Raw genomic sequence first — 16751 nt, 5'->3', positions numbered from 1 at the left:
AACGTTGTCCGTGATACACACGGCACGTTGAACCCATCCCCGGAGCTCCTCTGGATCCACCAGCGTATTCTGGGTTCTGGCTGACTCAGCCAGTTAAAAAAAAATTGTCAGTGGGCCCAACAGGTCTAAAAGTTTGTCCTGACAGGACTTTAAGGCCGACTCAAGGCCCTTTCTAGGGTTCCAGCCCGATTTTTGACAGAAATTGACACATCTTCGGGTCAACTATGGGTGTCTCACAGACCTTGTTGGGGATAATAGGTCTGGGGCACTCAGCCTTCAGCTTATTACGTGCCTCCTTAGAAAGGGGTTGGCGCACACGGGCCTCCAGGAATTTTGCTACATGTGAGGACGGGAGCCACTCCGCAGACCTAGGATGATGGAGTGCATCAGGATCCAAAATCGCTGAGGATTCCAAAGGAATCTCAATGGATGCAGAAAGTGGTGCGACAGATGCTGAGGATGGACCCGGAAGGTCCGAATCCAAAGGATCGTCCTCCTCCAAGTCCACAAAATCTACAGAACGATACTGAGCCTCCTCATCTGAGTCGAGTTCAGAACTCGAAACGCTATCATGCTGCGCTCTGGCGCATTTCCATTGCCTCGCCTTTTCTGCCTGGAGGGCGTAGGCTCGTTTGCGCGAACGATGCGCGCCATCTTGGGTGGCTACAGCTCCACCAGTCATAACGGTTCTGGAGGCAGATGATACATTTTCAGATGGCTGGGACCCCGAAGGTTTGGAGGAGGAAGGACCAGCCATAAGGGCCTCAGAAATAGAATTAGATATGGCTGAGGACATGGATCCAATAGCAGCTTGGATTGCTGCAGCTACTGAGCGATGAATCGCTGAAGTCTGGGCATCAATAGACATGGCACCAGACTCCAGGGCATTAGAGGGCACCTCCGTAGTCTCAGGGGCAGACTCACCCCCACGCATACTGCCCTTGGACATAGTGATCTATTGGGCAGTATTAAACTTTAAGAACACCTAAACTGCCTATGAGCCAGTGGAACCTATAATAACAATAATCGACCCCCGAAGATGAGAAAACAGGAATGTGGGGCAAAAAACTAGAGGGTAGATACCGCAGGTAACGAGCGGGATGCAGGGGAGACTCCGGCAGCTCTCTGAGGGGAAAAGGACGAAATCTCACGAATTACCGCGAGATCTCGCCGAGCGCAGAGCGGAGAGAGCAGGGAGACGCGCGAAACAACTGGAGACCTGACTGGAAAATGGCGGCCGAAATCACGCGAGATCTCGGCCGCCAAGATGAGGAGACGAACGGAGCAGAGCCGAGGGAAGATAAGAGGTAGAACCTAACAGAGGAAGCAGCGGAATGCCCGAAAAAAGGGGGGAAAAGAGCTAATATAAGCGGCGCTAAGACAAGGAAGGTCCCAGGAAGGAAAAAGAATACCTAAGGAGAAAAACCTAAGGAAAAAATACCTGGGGAGAAAAATAAATCAAATACGAAAAAAAGGGGGGGGAACACCCCACTCAAACCTACAATAAAGAAACTAATCTAAACCAACAAACAATATAATAATCTAATGTAATAATACAGAAACCTCTGCCCACAGATATAAGAAGGACAACTGTACTTATCTGTGAGAAGAGCAAAAGAAAGAGGAGGAGTTGACAGAGACCAGGACTGTTATACTGGCACAGTGGGAAGGGGTTGGTTGTAATAAAATCTGCAGTAAAAGCACATCTTGTTTGTTTAATTTCAAATCCATTGTGGTGGTGTATAGAGCCAAAAATGTTAGAATTGTGTTGATGTCCCAATATTTATGGACCTGACTGTATATCCTATCGGTCTATACATCTATTGACAGGTATGTAGCTCCCTATATTCTTAATCTGCTGATATAAACTCACATTCACATGTCCTCCAATCCCAGTTTCCCTAACATCCCTCTTATCTGTTCTTCCAGATACCACTTAGTGTGGCAGAACGGTGTCATCAGCTCCTGTATTTTAACCGAAGTCAGAGCATGAACAATAAACTTCCCCCACTTACTAAAAAAGGGCTTCGTAGACTTTTCCTTGTTTTGCTCCGATTCTAACCTATCCATATAAAGGACCTGTTTTAGTGTACCTACAACTTCTTCCAGTGTTGGGATGGTGGGATATATCCAATGTCTCAGTATAGTTTTTTTGACTGCCAATAAAAACAAATGAATGCCTTTGACTTGTGTGGACTGGGTTATTTCCCCCTTGGCATCAAAAGGAATATAATGAAAAATACAGGGTTAGTTGAACATCTATTCCCCAAATCTGCTTCATGTACTCCAACACCCCCTTTCATAGGGGTTTCAGGGAAGGGCAGTTCCACAACCCATGTAGCAAATTGGCTTTCTGTAATTGACATTTCGGGCACCACCTAAGATAATGCGCTGGGGCATCTTTATAAGATAAGTCGAATGCATATGTTGCCTTGTGTAATATTTTAAAATGCATTTCCCTCCATGTCTCATTGCTAATAGCCTGCCTCACTCGCTCCATCCCCTCTCTCAATTTGGTGGTTAACGACCCATCGTCGAGCTCAACTTCCCATTTCTGGAAGACTTTGGCTTCCAAAGAAATTGAGTGAGTATTTTGAATTTTCCGGTATAAGTCTAACAAGGAAAAGCTCGGGACTCCTAACAGGGCATCAAACCAAGCTAGCCTCTCCTGATGTCCCATTTGTATGGCTTGTGCTCTACAAAACGATCTTAATTGATTGTAGGGCATAAAGTGTGAGAGAGGCAATTGGAGCTGTGACTGGAGTTCCTGCCATGATTGGAGCTCGGTCCCTGTGGGGGTAAGTAGCTGTTTCAAGGAGGTTATCCCCTTCTCCCTCCATCGGGTAAACATCACAGATTGTCTCCCTGCCGGGAAGGCCGGGGGAGGGGGGGGGGGTTCAAAGCGGCATATACGGAGAGAGATACATGGGCAACTGGTAGAGTTTACAGATCCCTCTCCGTGTCGCCAAAGTATCTTTCAATAATGTATATTTTCGCAAAAGAGGAGGGATGTCTTGAAGTCTAGTATGCAAGATTGCCACTAGATCCCATGGAGCAGTCAGTTCCTTTTCTAATGGCGTATTTGAGAAATTCGATGACCCTTTCAGCCAATCCCTGATGTCTACATAGGGATGCCAAATTGTAATTCCTGACATTGGGCATCTGCAGTCCACCCTCCCACTTAAGTAAACATAATTTGGCGCACACAATCCGCGGCCTCTTCCCCCGCCATAGAAAACGCGAGAAAGCACCATGAATCCTGTTGACATCTACATGTTTTAACAGGAGACGGATGGTTTGGATAGGATAAAGCAGTCTGGCAAAGCTAACCATCTTTAACAGATGGGCTCTCCCAAATAGTGACAGCGGTAAATGCAACCACTTCTCAAGTTCTTCCTCTATCTTCCTGATTAATGGGTCAAAGTTTAACTTGTAGAGAGATAGCGGGCTTCTGCCTATTTTAATGCCGAGATATGTCAAATATTGAGGAACCACTTCCACAGCTTGGGGCATAGGCGGTAAACAAAGATCCCGGGCAAAACCTCTTAAATATAGCAGTTGGCTTTTACTCACATTAATTCGGTAACCTGTCGCATCCCCAAAGTAGAGTAAGGAGTCCAGAACTTTTCTTAGATCTGCGGCCGGGGAATTAATTAAAAGCAGAATGTCGTCTGAAGTTTAATTTCTTTAGTCCCGACCTTTATGCCTTGATACAGATCTGATTGTATCAAAAATCGGACCAATGGCTCCAGGGCCAGATTAAAAAGGAGAGGGGATAGAGGACAACCCTGCCTCGTGCCCCTGTGGACGCGGAAAGGCGCCAACAAAAATCCCGGTAAATGAACCTGCGCTCTTGGACTAGCATACACACCGTCAAGGAATGCCCGAAACGGTCCACTGAGACCAAAGGCCTCCAGTGCCTTCTGGAGCCACCTCCAGTTTACGTTATCAAAGGCTTTTTCCTCATCCACAGACAGCAAGGCAGGGCAATCAGTCCCGTCCTGTCCATGGAAAAAGTAATCCTGCACCGCCAAAACCGTCCTAATATTAGTGACAGCCGCTCTCCCCTTAGTAAACCCCACCTGATGAGGGCCAATCAGGGATGGCATAAAGTCCACTAATCTATTCGTCATCAGTTTGATCATGATTTTCAAATCCTGATTAATCAGGGAGATCAGACGGTAGGAGCCCATCTGGGCAATATCCTTACCCGGTTTAGGGATAAGCTTTATGTGCGCTAATGTCCCTGACGACATAATATCTCCCCCAGCTAAGCAGGAGTTAAATAGCTCTGTTAGAGTTGGGGACATTTCCTCTGTTTGGGCCTTAAAGAACTCCGCTGGGAACCCATCCGGGCCCGGCGCTTTCCCATTTCTAAGTGATTTTATAGAACTTTGGACCTCCTCAACTGAAATTGGTTTACTGAGATGACTCAACATGTCTTCTGTGAGTTTTGGGAGGGAGACCTTAGCCAGAAGTTCCTCAGCTCTAGCCTGGTTATACCCGTCCTGGGAGTACAACGCTGCATAGTATTTCCCAAAGCATTCCACAATATCCTTCGGATTTGTGAGTTTTTTCCCCGACCCATCTACTATCGCCTTAATGGCAGGGCTATAACGCTGTGTTTTTATCAGATTGGCCAGCATTCTCCCTGCTTTATTGCCATACTTAAACAATTTAGCTGAGTGGTAGTCCAAGTACAGCTTTATCTGTTGTTCTAAATTGTGATCGTAATTGTGTTTCGCCGTGACCCATTTGACCTTATTTAGGTCAGTAGGGTTCACTAGAAAAGAGGTGTATGCACCATGAACTACTTCCGTAGCTCGCTGAAGCCCAAGCCACACCTTCCTCTTCTTAGCCGCCGAAAATTATGTTCTCTCTGATGACCGCCTTCGCCGTGTCCCAGAGAAGGCAGTGATTATCTTTATGAACTGCATTGTTATCCAGGAACTCCCACCACCATCCCCTCAACCTGTCTATAAAATCATCATCCGACATCAGGTAGCTAGGCATGCGCCACATTGGGTCAGTACCTCTAGGGGCATTTTCAGCAAGTGTAATGCACACAGGAGCGTGGTCTGATACCACCATGTCTGTGATCTCTGCCAGCAGAACTTTCTCTGAGAGCTGCGGCGAGGTCAAGGCATAATCCAACCTAGACCACGACAGGTGCGCATGAGAGAAGTGAGTAAACTCCCTCTCTACCGGGTTCAAGAACCTCCATATGTCTGTCAGCCCTGTGAAACTCAAAAACGATCCCAAGGAATACCTCCCCCCTCCAGTGGACTGCTGAGTCTGATGTGCGGGTTGAGATTGCTTACGGTCTTCCGCCAGATCATGCACTTGCATTAAGGTCTCCCATTTACAGAGTCTGGCCACCCGCACCCCGTTAAATCTCGATTTCCAGGTCCCTAAAAAAAGAGGCTTGACCGGAGTTGGGCCCGTAAACATTAAAGACGTTAAATAATCCCACATCAGTGTTTAGCTTAAGGTTCAAAATTCTGCCTTCATCATCACAGACCGCCGAGATGACATCATGTCTCACCGCTTGTGAATGAGAACCAGTACCCCTGCTTTCCTACTTCTCGAGGGGGAGCCTAAAACACGCCCTACCCAGAGGTGTTGTATACGCCACAGATCAGCTTCCTCCAGGTGCGTCTCCTGAAGCAATGCAATATTGGCATTTAATTTTTTAAGGTGTTTAAGTACCATTAATCTTTTCTGCGGGGCCCTGAGACCCCTTACATTCCAGGTAATTATTTTCATAAAATAAAGAATAAGAGGGTCCTACAGGGAGCGCCACCAGGAGGAAGCATCTTTCATTTGTTCACATCACATGCAATAGGAGCAGTACATCTGCGAATCATGACCGAACATGTAACTAACAACTTTTACCCCAACCTTTGAACAATAACAAAAACAAATTGTCTCGCCTGTGTAGATCGTGCCGATCCATGCAGTGGCTTTCTAGACTTCACTTTTTTCGCACTAAACTGGCGAGAGTAGCCGGACTTGGCCTCGCCAGATTTCCTCCAACGCGGTCCCATCCTTCTTCTGCCCCTATTACCCATAGATACCTAGCAGTGATTACTCCCATCGCCCACCCGCTCCCCCGTCTCTAAACAAGAAGGTACTCGCACCTGTACACTCCCCCGGAAGACCAGCACGACCCACTGTCCCAAAAATACCAGCATAGTACAAGTCGGCTTGAAGGACTGTGGGAGTCCCAGAGATCAGCAAAGGATCCACAAAATCCTGGTACCGTCAATAAGAATGTCTTCCAGCCTGAGTAGTCTCAAATAAAGGAAGTCAGTCCCAGTCCGAGTTGGATGTTTGACTGAGAGCCTCTCCGGACCGGCGTGGAGATGCGTCTTCCAGAGCAGCCATCGCATCTCTTGGTGACAGATAAGTGTCAGTCCTCCCATTTTGTCTAAAGACACGCTGGATGGCTGGGTAAATGAGGGTGAACCGGATTTTCTTTTGCACCAGCTGTGTGCATATCTGAGAGAAGGCTCTCCTCTTCTTGGCCACTTCCACAGAATAATCTCCAAACAGCAGAAGTTTATGTCCTCTTACTTTAAGTGGCTGGTTTAAACGTCTGTACTTCAGCAGGATAGATTCCTTATCTGCGTAATTTAGGAATTTTGCTATAACCGGCATCGGTCTGGACGTTTGACCTTCAAAGCATGCCTCTCTGGGCGGGCCGATTCTATGGGCTCTTTCCACAGTAAGTGGTAATTCAAACCCCAACGATTGTGGAAGCTCTGAGGAACAAAAATGAGCCAACTGATGTGCCGGAATGTCCTCGGAAAGACCTATAATCCGGATATTACTCCTCCGGGAGCAATTCTCCCTGGTCCTCCATTTTTTCTTGCAGGGCCTGATTAATGCGCATAATTTCTCTGACCTGGGTTTGAGTTTTCCCCAGTTCATCTTCCAGGGCCCCTGTTCTTTGCTCTAATTCACGAATGTGAGAAGAATTCTGTGCGATGTCCTGTTGTAACTGCTTCTTGGTAGCAGTAATAGTAGATTTTAGCATGGCCTTTATATCAGGGGCTAGTATCTGTGCGACTGCCAGTGCAATTTCCTTATTTGGGAGCTCCATCTCCTGGAGCTGTTGCAGCTGCTGAGTCTGTGATGCCTGCACACCCCTGGAGTTTTCAGCATCGGGTGGAAGGGGGGCTGAGAAGAGGAGCGAGTCGCTCTCCACTTCCCCCCTGCCATCTTGCCTGCTTGCGGCTGATCCAGATCCCGTAGCGGGAGAGGAGAGTCCGTCTGTGGGGAGCCGCTGCGAACTAAAAACTTGTCCATGTGGCAGCGGTCGGGGAGGTAAGGCCCCTGGTCCCAGCAATGCCCTGGTATGTAGCTGGGTATACGGAGCTCCTCCGCCGCGCGTCTTCACATGTGCGCGCCGAACCGGAAGTCAGAATACTGGGGTTTTCCCATCTGGGATACTGATGGCATAGCCATTCTATTATGTTTTAATACTTTATTTTTGCATCACTGTATTCTCACAGTCATAACTCTATGGAAGAAGCAGTCAGACAATCACATGTTTAACTCCTTAACGCAAAATCCCGTGCATGTACAGCAAGGGAAGCTGTGCCAGAACGCATTCCGCCGTACATGTACCGTGGGCTGATCGGGCGGGTACAGGAGCTGTACTGGGCCGATCACTGCAGGGGTCCGGCAGTCCCTGGTAGCCGGGCCCCTGCTGTATCCGCCGACATCGCTGTTTACAGAGATGCCAGCAGATTAATCCCTTCTATGCCGCAGTCAGCGCTGAACACGACATAGAAGTGGTTTGCGGCGGGTGAAGGAGCACATCGGGTCCCCTGCTGTGGCGTGGGACCCGATGTGTGAGAAGGCAGCCGGATGCCGTGCAGGCCTTCTACAGGTGCCCAGGAGATCCAGCCTCTGACTTGGTCTCCTAGGCAACCTGTTAGTGTATAAGGCCTCATGCACACGACCGCAGTTTTTGCAGCTCGGATGCAGACCCATTCACTTCAATGGGGCCGCCATAGATGCGGACAGCACTCTGTCTGCTGTCTGCATCCATTGCGCCGTTCCGTGGCCCCGCAGAAAAAATATATAACATGTCCTATTCTGGTCCATTTTGCAGACAAGAATAGCCATTTCTACAATGGGCCACCCATTCCGTTCTGCAAATTGCGGAAGGCACATGGACGGCTTCCGTTTTTTGCAGATCCGCGGTTTGCGGACTGCAAAAAATGGCACGTTCGTGTGCATATAGCCTTAGTGTAATCCACTAACAGGCGATGAATTACAATACAGATGTATTGCAATGCATTGCAGAGGGGATCAGACCCCCAAAAGTAAAGTCCCAGAGTGGGACAGATGTAAAGTAAAAAAAAAGAAAGTGTTTTCAATAAACAAAATAAAGTTTTAAGTTAAAAAATTAAAAAAACGCCCCTTTTCCCTGATTTTATAATAAAAAATAGAAAATAAAAATAAAAAAACACACATATTGGGTATCATCGCGTCTGTAACGTTCTGGCTCTATAAATATATCACATGATCCACCCCATCCGATAGACACCATGGGGAAAAAAAAAAAGCCATTATTGTCATCTTACATCACTAAAAGTGCAACACCAAGTGATCAAAAAGGCATATGCCCCCCAAAATAGTACCAATCTAACCGTCACCTCATCCCGCAAAAAATGAGACCCTACATAGGACAATCGCCCAAAAATAAAAAAAACTATGGCTCTCAGACTATGGAGACACTAAAACATGATTTTTTTTTGTTTAAAAATGCTTTTATTGTGTTAAATGTAAAAAAAATAAAAAAAAAATCATACATATTAGGTATCGCCGCGTCCGGAACAACCTGTTGTATACAAATACTACATGACCTAACCCCTCAGATGAACACTACTACAAAAAAAAAGGGTCAAAAATGCCATTTGTCACCTTGCATCACAAAAAGTATAATAGAAAGCGATCAAAAAGTCATATGCACCCCAAAATAGCTCCAATCAAACCGTAATCTCATCCCGCAAAATCGATACCCTACCTGACAATCGGCCGAACCCGGACATACCTTTATTTTCACCCAGGCAGCCCCCCTGAGGCTAGCATCGGAGCATCTCATGCTCGGATGCGCTCCCTTGCCCTGCGCTAAATTGCGCAGGGCACAGGCTCGTCACCGGCTCTGATGGGCGGGCTTTAGTGCTGCCCTAGCCGTTTTACTGGCTAGGGCAGCGCTAAATCTCACCCATCAGTGCCGGTGAAGTGACTGGGCTTCCTGGCAGCCACATGGAGAGCCCCGGTACGTCACCGGATCTCCAAAAAATGCCTTTGCCCTGCGTGATTTAGCGCAGGGCAAAGGAGAGCATCAGAGCATAAACTGCTCGATGCTCATGTCGGGGGGGGGGGGGGGAGTGCCAAGATCAAAACAGTGGTATGTCCGGGTTCAGCTCTGAACCTGGACAAACCCTTTATATAAATAAAAAAAAGTATACCTTTTATGTATTGCCGCATCCATAACAACCTTCTCTATAAAAATATCACATGATTTTACCCATTAGGTGAAAACCGTAAAAAAATTAAATAAAAACGGTGTCAAAAAGCCATTTTGTCACCTTACATCACAAAAAGTGTAATAGCAAGTGATCAAAATTTCATATGCACCCCAAAATTGTACCAATCAAACCATCATCCCAACCCGCAAAAAAGGAGAGCATCGGAGCATAAACTGCTCGATGCTCATGTCAGGGGGGGGGGGGGGGGGTGCCAAGATCAAAACGGTGGTATGTCTGGGTTCAGCTCTGAACCTGGACAAACCCTTTAAATAAATAAAAAAAAGTATACCTTTTATGTATTGCTGCATCCATAACAACCTTCTCTATAAAAATAGCTCATGATCTAACCTGTCAGATGAACCTTGTAAATAACAAAAAATAAAAACAGTGCCAAAACAGCTATTTTTTCTTTACCTTGCCTCATAAAAATATAGAGCAACCAAAAATCATCTGTACCCTAAAATAGTACCAACAAAACTGCCATCTTATCCCGTAGTTTCCAAAATGGGGTCACTTTTGGGGAGTTTCTACTCTAGGGGAGCATCAGGGGGTCTTCAAATGTGACATGGCAACTTAAAATTATCCCAGTGAAATCTGCCTTCCAAAAACCTTATGGCATTTCTTTCCTTTTGGAGTTTCTACTCTAGGGGTGCATCAGGGGGGGCTTCAAATGGGACATGGCGTCAAAAAAACAGTCCATCAAAATCTGCCTTCCAAAAACCATATGGCGTTCTTTTACTTCTGCGCCCTGCCGTGTGGCCATACAGCAGTTTACGACCACATATGGGGTGTTTCTGTAAACAACAGAATCAGGGCCATAAATATTGAGTTTTTCTGTACATATACAAAAAAGAAAAGAAATGAATTGCGCATCCAGCTGCTATGCTTTGATCTAATCCCTGCTGCTTTAGCAGAAAATTAAATAGCACATCTGTACCGCCTCCTATGCTACATGCTAAATGAGGCATTAGTGTACATTTTGATCAAAAGACATAAGCCCACTCACCACGCCAAGGTTGCCTCTATAAGTGGGTCCTACTCTAAAATTGGCATGACGCTGCACGGCGACCACCAACGCTGTGGCGTCAATCCGGCAGGCGCCGGGACCCAGTAGTCAAACAGCACCACTGCTGCCCGACTATGCCATACCTAGCACTGGGCCCCACCAACCCGCCAGAAACAGCACCACACCATGTGAACAGTTGTCAAACCTCACCTTACCTGAAGCTCCTCAAGAACTCCAACTGAGAGCATGGTAGGTTCATTTAAACCCTTATGCAAAATACCCTGCTGATTAAAATCAAAATGTACACTAATGCCTCATTTAGCATGCAGCATAGGAGGCAGTACACAGCGATATTTAGCGCTATTTTCTGCTAAAGTAGCAAGGATTAGATCAAAGCATGTGCGATTCTTTTCTTTTCTTTTTTTTGTATAAATATTGAGTTTTGTTTAGCTGTTAAACTTTGCTTTGTTAGTGGGAAAAAAATGATTAAAATGGAAAATCTACCAAAAATTTTAAATTCGGAAATTTCATCTCCATTTTCCATTAATTCTTGTGGAACACCTAAAGGGTTAACAACGTTTGTAAAATCAGTTTTTAATACCTTGAGGGGTGTAGTTTCTAAGGCTACTTTCAGAATCGCGTTTTGTGCGGATCCGTCTTAGACAGATCCGTTCAGATAATACAACCGTCTGCATCTGTTCAGAATGGATCAGTTTGTATTATATTTACCATAGCCAAGACGGATCCGACTTGAACACCATTGAAAGTCAACGGAGGACGGATCAGTTTTCTATTGTGCCAGATTGTGTCATAGAAAACAGATCCGCCCCCATTACATTGTGTGCCAGGACGGATCTGTTTGGATCAGTTTCATCAGACGGGCACCAAGTCTCCAAAGCGGAATGGAGACTGAACTGATGCATTCTGAGCGCATCCTTTTCCATTCAGAATGCATTAGAATGGAAACTGATCCGTTTTGGACCCCGTGTGAGAGCCCTGAACGGATCTCACAAACTGAAAGCCAAAACGCCAGTGTGAAAGTAGACTAACGCTGGGTTCACACCTGAGCGTTTTACAGCGCGTTCAAACGCGCTGTAAAACGCTCAACACATGAAAACCAATGCTTCCCTATGGCCCTGGTTCACACTTGAGCGTTTTACAGCGCGTTTGAACGCGCTGAAAACCGCCCTACGCTCAAAAAAGTTCTTGAGCTTCTTTGGGGCGTCTTGTCGCGCGTTCCCGTACATAGACTTTCGGGAACGCGTGATAATGGGCGTTCGCTTGTCTCTGTATGCGCGATTGCAAACGCCCGTACAATCGCACATACAGAGCGCTCCTTTCAGAACGCTCAGGTGTGAACCCAGGGTAAATGGGGTTACATTTGGGTGGTTTCTATTATGTAAGCCTCACAAAGTGACTTCAGACCTGAACTGGTCCTTAAAAAGTGGGTTTTGGAAATTTTCTGAAAAATTTCAAGATTTGCTTCTAAACTTCTAAGCTTTGTAACAACCCCCAAAAATAAAATGGCATTCACAAAATGATCCAAACATAAAGTGGACATATGGGAAATGTAGTAACTACTTTGGAGTTATTACTATAAAAGTAAAGAAATTGAAATTTGCTAATTTTTCCAAATTTTTGGTAAATTTGGTCTTTTTTTTTTTATAAATAAAAATGAAATATTTTGACTCAAATTTACCACTGTCATGAAGTACAATATGTGACAAGAAAATAATCTCAGAATGGCCTGGATAAGTAAAAGCTTTTTAACGTTATTACCACATAAAGTGACACTGGTCAGATTAGCAAAAATCAGTCTGGTCCTTAGGCCTCTTGCACACGAACGTGTGCGCCCCGTGGTTGTGCTGTGGCCCGTAAAATGCACGAACACCAAACGTGGGGCAGCCGCAGCGGATCGCGGACCCATTCACTTTAATGGGTCCGCAATCTGCCCGTTCCGCAAAAAGATAGGACATGTGAGTGCCCCCTATAAAAATTTGTTCCCACACAGTTCTGTGGACCTAAATATATATATAAAAAAGTTGTGGGGGTGAGAATATGGCAATGCAAAAATAAAATTAAAAATCAGTTGAACATTAACTTCAAGAGCATCTCCTAGCAACGAACCAAGGAACACGCATGTTATCCGTGTTGTTCCATGTTTTTTCACAGACCCATAGTCTATAACAGGCGTGTTTGGTTGGCATCATGGACCACAGTAGTGCATGTCTCTGTGACTTTTCCACGGTCGGTAGAAAACTACTGATATGCGGACACATTGAAATCAGTGGGCACATGTGCTGTCCACAGAAAATGTGGACAGCACGTCCGTGAAAAACGGAAATCTGAACGGGGCCTCTGTGCCCCACTATTCTTGGTTCCTCCAGCTGAGCATTAAGGCCTCTTTCACACGACCATTTTTTTCCGTTTATGCGCCATTTTTTGCGTTCCGTATACGGTCTGTATACAGAACCATTCATTTCAATGGTTCGGAATGTACTCCGTATGCATTCCGTTTACGTATTTCCGTTCCAAGATAGAACACGTCCTATTATTGCCCACGAATCACGTTCCGTGGCTCCATTCAAGTCAATGGGTCCGCAAAAAAACGGAACACATACTGAATGTACTCCGTATGTCTTCCGTATCTATTCTGTTTTTGCAGAACCAGCTATTGAAAATGTTATGCGCAGCCCAATTTTTTCTATGTAATTACTGTATACGCCATACACAGAAAACAAAAAAAAACGGAACAACGGATCCGTGAAAAACGGACAAACGGCAAAACACTGAAAATTAGCCATTGACTACTATTACACTAAATCCTGCATGACACTTTGCCCTGACAGATTTATGAAGCTGTTTCCTATGGGATTGTATGCGACTTCATACTTGGTTTACAAAAGTGCACCTTCTGATGAATATGGCGCAGAGACACTGACACAACACCTGCTTCACCAGCAGCCATACATTTCCAACCTAATTTTCACCCACATTATGTATGTCCACCATTTTGTCGCACTCCTTGGAAAAGGGGACAAGGTTTTATAAAGATAACACCTCAGTTTCACCCATTTTATTTTTGTGCATTTCTATAAGTACAGGGGAGAAAAAAATGGCGGCGCACCGCTTCTTCATGCGTCATTACCCGCACATTACACTGGGGCTGGATTAGGAGAGACCTCCCCCACACGTGTCCTCACTTCCCGCCTCCACACTGTATTAATAGCGGCCTCCTCCCCAGAGCTCGTGTTCTCCACTGAGGAGCCAGGAGAAAGCCTCTCTAGTCTCAGGCGCCATGTACTACGCGGTGCGCAGCGGCCGCCAGCCCGGCGTCTACTACAGCTGGTGAGGAGAGGCCATGTTATGTTCTCTAGATGGGGCAGCAGTATATGTCTGTATTATACCGGCTAGAATCGTACATAGGACATTTATTATATACCTTGGTCTCTGAGGCAATGCACGGACGTGTAATCTACAACTGTGTCAGTTTGGCGGGAAGCCAGAGGAACGCCCGCGCTGAGCATGGCGGCCATGTTGTGAGCGTAGTGGGAAGATGGCGGCTCTGAAAGTTGTGTCGTAATCCGGGGCTGTGAGGAGTCAGGGAAATCTATAGCTGCAGGGCTTGCTGGGCGCCGGCCATTTAGAGATGAGGCTTCTGGTGTTTGTTACCGGCTTCTCAGTCACAGACTACTTGTAATGAGAAACTCAAAGGGGGATGTTTTGGTGGAGAAAAGATGGCGGGATGGTCCTGGGCATCAAGCTGGGTGAGGCAAGAGGCATCCTCGAGGGAAATCTCTATAGGACACTGGCCAGAAAATATAAAGCCATATATAATTTATAATTTTTTTTTGTGTGGCATTCTTACAGTCCTATAGAGAAAGCTATGGGAAACTGCCCATGGCATGCTGTTTAAATCCTTGTGATCCCACATAATTAGTCCAATATTAAAGCGGTATTCTGCCTGTTACATATATTAAAGGGGTATTCCGCCCCATTGATCACGAGAATGGAGGCCCTGTACCCTCTGAAATGAATGGCGCAGCTGGTTTCACATGGCCGCATGTGAGAAATCCAGTAGACTGTGAGGAATAGAGGAGTTGCCCATTGCAACCCATCAGGTTGATCCTTTAATTTCCCAAATGAGCTCTGAAAAATGGAAGGTGGGTGTGTTGGTTGCTATGGGTAACTAAGGCTAGCGTCACACATGCGCTTTCCGCTATTGAGAACTGTCATAGGATCTCTGTATTGGAGGAAAAACGCTTCAGTTTTGTCCCCATTCATTGTCAATGGGGACAGAACGTAGTGTACCAGAATGCATTCCGTTTTATTGCGTTTTAATACCGGACAGAAACACGTGGCAGGCATCGTTTTTGAGTGCGTCCTGGGATGTAGAGCAAGACGGATCAGTCTTGACAAGCTATGTAACTCAATGGTGACGATCTGTTTTTTTGACACACAAAAAAATCTGATCTGTCCCCCATTGATTAACCACTTCAGCCCCGCTAGGTGAAACCCCCTTCATGACCAGAGCACTTTTTACACTTCGGCACTACACTACTTTCACCGTTTATCGCTCGGTCATGCAACTTACCACCCAAATTAATTTTACCTCCTTTTCTTCTCACTAATGGAGCTTTCATTTGGTGGTATTTTATTGCTGCTGACGTTTTTACTTTTTTTATTAATCAAAATGTAACGATTTTTTTGCAAAAAAATGACATTTTTCACTTTCAGCTGTAAAATTTTGCAAAAAAACGACATCCATATATACATTTTTCGCCAAATTTATTCTACATGTCTGATTAAAAAAAATAAATTTGGGCAAAAAAAAATGGTTTAGGTAAGTTATAGCATTTACAAACTATGGTACAAAAATGTGAATTTCCGCTTTTTGAAACAGCTCTGACTTTCTGAGCACCTGTCATGATTCCTGAGGTTCTACAATGCCCAAACAGTAGAAAACCCCCACAAATGACCCCATTTTGGAAAGTAGACACCCTAAGGTATTCGCTGATGGGCATAGTGAGTTCATAGAACTTTTTATTTTTTGTCACAAGTTAGCGGAAAATGTTTTTTTTTTTTCTTACAAAGTCTCATATTCCACTAACTTGCGATAAAAAATTCTAGGAACTCGCCATGCCCCTCACAGAATACCTTGGGGTGTCTTCTTTCCAAAATGGGGTCACTTGTGGCGTAGTTATACTGCCCTGGCAATTTAGGGGCCCAAATGTGTGAGAAGAACTTTGCAATCAAAATGTGTAAAAAATAACCGGTGAAATCCGAAAGGTGCACTTTGGAATATGTGCCCCTTTGCCCACCTTGGCAGCAAAAAAGTGTGACACATCTGGTATCGCCGTACTCAGGAGAAGTTGGGGAATGTGTTTTGGGGTGTCATTTTACATATACCCATGCTGGGTGAGAAAAATATCTTGGTCAAATGCCAACTTTGTATAAAAAATGGGAAAAGTTGTCTTTTGCCAAGATATTTCTCTCATCCAGCATGGGTATATGTAAAATGACATCCCAAAACACATTCCCCAACTTCTTCTGAGTACGGCGATACCAGATGTGTCACACTTTTTTGCAGCCTAGATGCGCAAAGGTGCCCAAATTCCTTTTAGGAGGGCACTTTTAGACATTTGGATCCCAGACTTCTTCTCACACTTTAGGGCCCCTAAAAAGCCAGGGCAGTATAAATACCCCACATGTGACCCCACTTTGGAAAGAAGACACCCCAAGGTATCCAATGAGGGGCCTGGCAAGTTCATAGAATTTTTTTTTTTTCGCATAAGTTAGCGGAAATTGTTTTTTATTTTTATTTTTTTCTCACAAAGTCTCACTTTCCTTTAACTTAGGACAAAAATTTAAATCTTTCATGGACTCAATATGCCCCTCAGCAAATACCTTGGGGTGTCTTCTTTCCAAAATGGGGTCAGTTGTGGGGTGTTTGTACTGCACTGGCATTTGAGGGTCTCCGCAATCATTACATGTATGGCCAGCATTAGGAGTTTCTGCTATTCTCCTTATATTGAGCATACAGGTAATGAAAAAAAATGAACGGCACAGATTTCTTCATTCGCATCGATCAATGTGGATGAAAAAATCTCTGCCAAAAAAAATGGAGGGGAAAGGCGTCTGCCAGGACATAGGAGCTCCGCCCTACATCCATACCCACTTAGCTCGTATGCCCTGGC

At 45.3% G+C, this 16751-nt stretch overlaps 1 protein-coding gene across 2 annotated transcripts in view; it reads left to right on the top strand.

The window, feature by feature from the left end:
* The first annotated feature begins 13785 nt into the window (after window positions 1-13785).
* LOC122935621 (ribonuclease H1-like) overlaps window positions 13786-16751 on the top strand; it is a 63377-nt gene continuing 60411 nt past the window's right edge. For both annotated transcript variants that reach the window (XM_044291409.1, XM_044291408.1), the window contains exon 1: window positions 13786-13902. In XM_044291409.1, coding sequence (XP_044147344.1) covers window positions 13853-13902 — 50 coding nt within the window. In that variant the 5' untranslated portion in view covers window positions 13786-13852. The remainder of the gene's footprint in view (window positions 13903-16751) is intronic.

This window comes from Bufo gargarizans, chromosome 4 (genome assembly GCF_014858855.1).
Source record: "Bufo gargarizans isolate SCDJY-AF-19 chromosome 4, ASM1485885v1, whole genome shotgun sequence".
NCBI classification, from domain to species: domain Eukaryota; kingdom Metazoa; phylum Chordata; class Amphibia; order Anura; family Bufonidae; genus Bufo; species Bufo gargarizans.
This window is presented reverse-complemented; position numbering and strand designations above follow the sequence as displayed.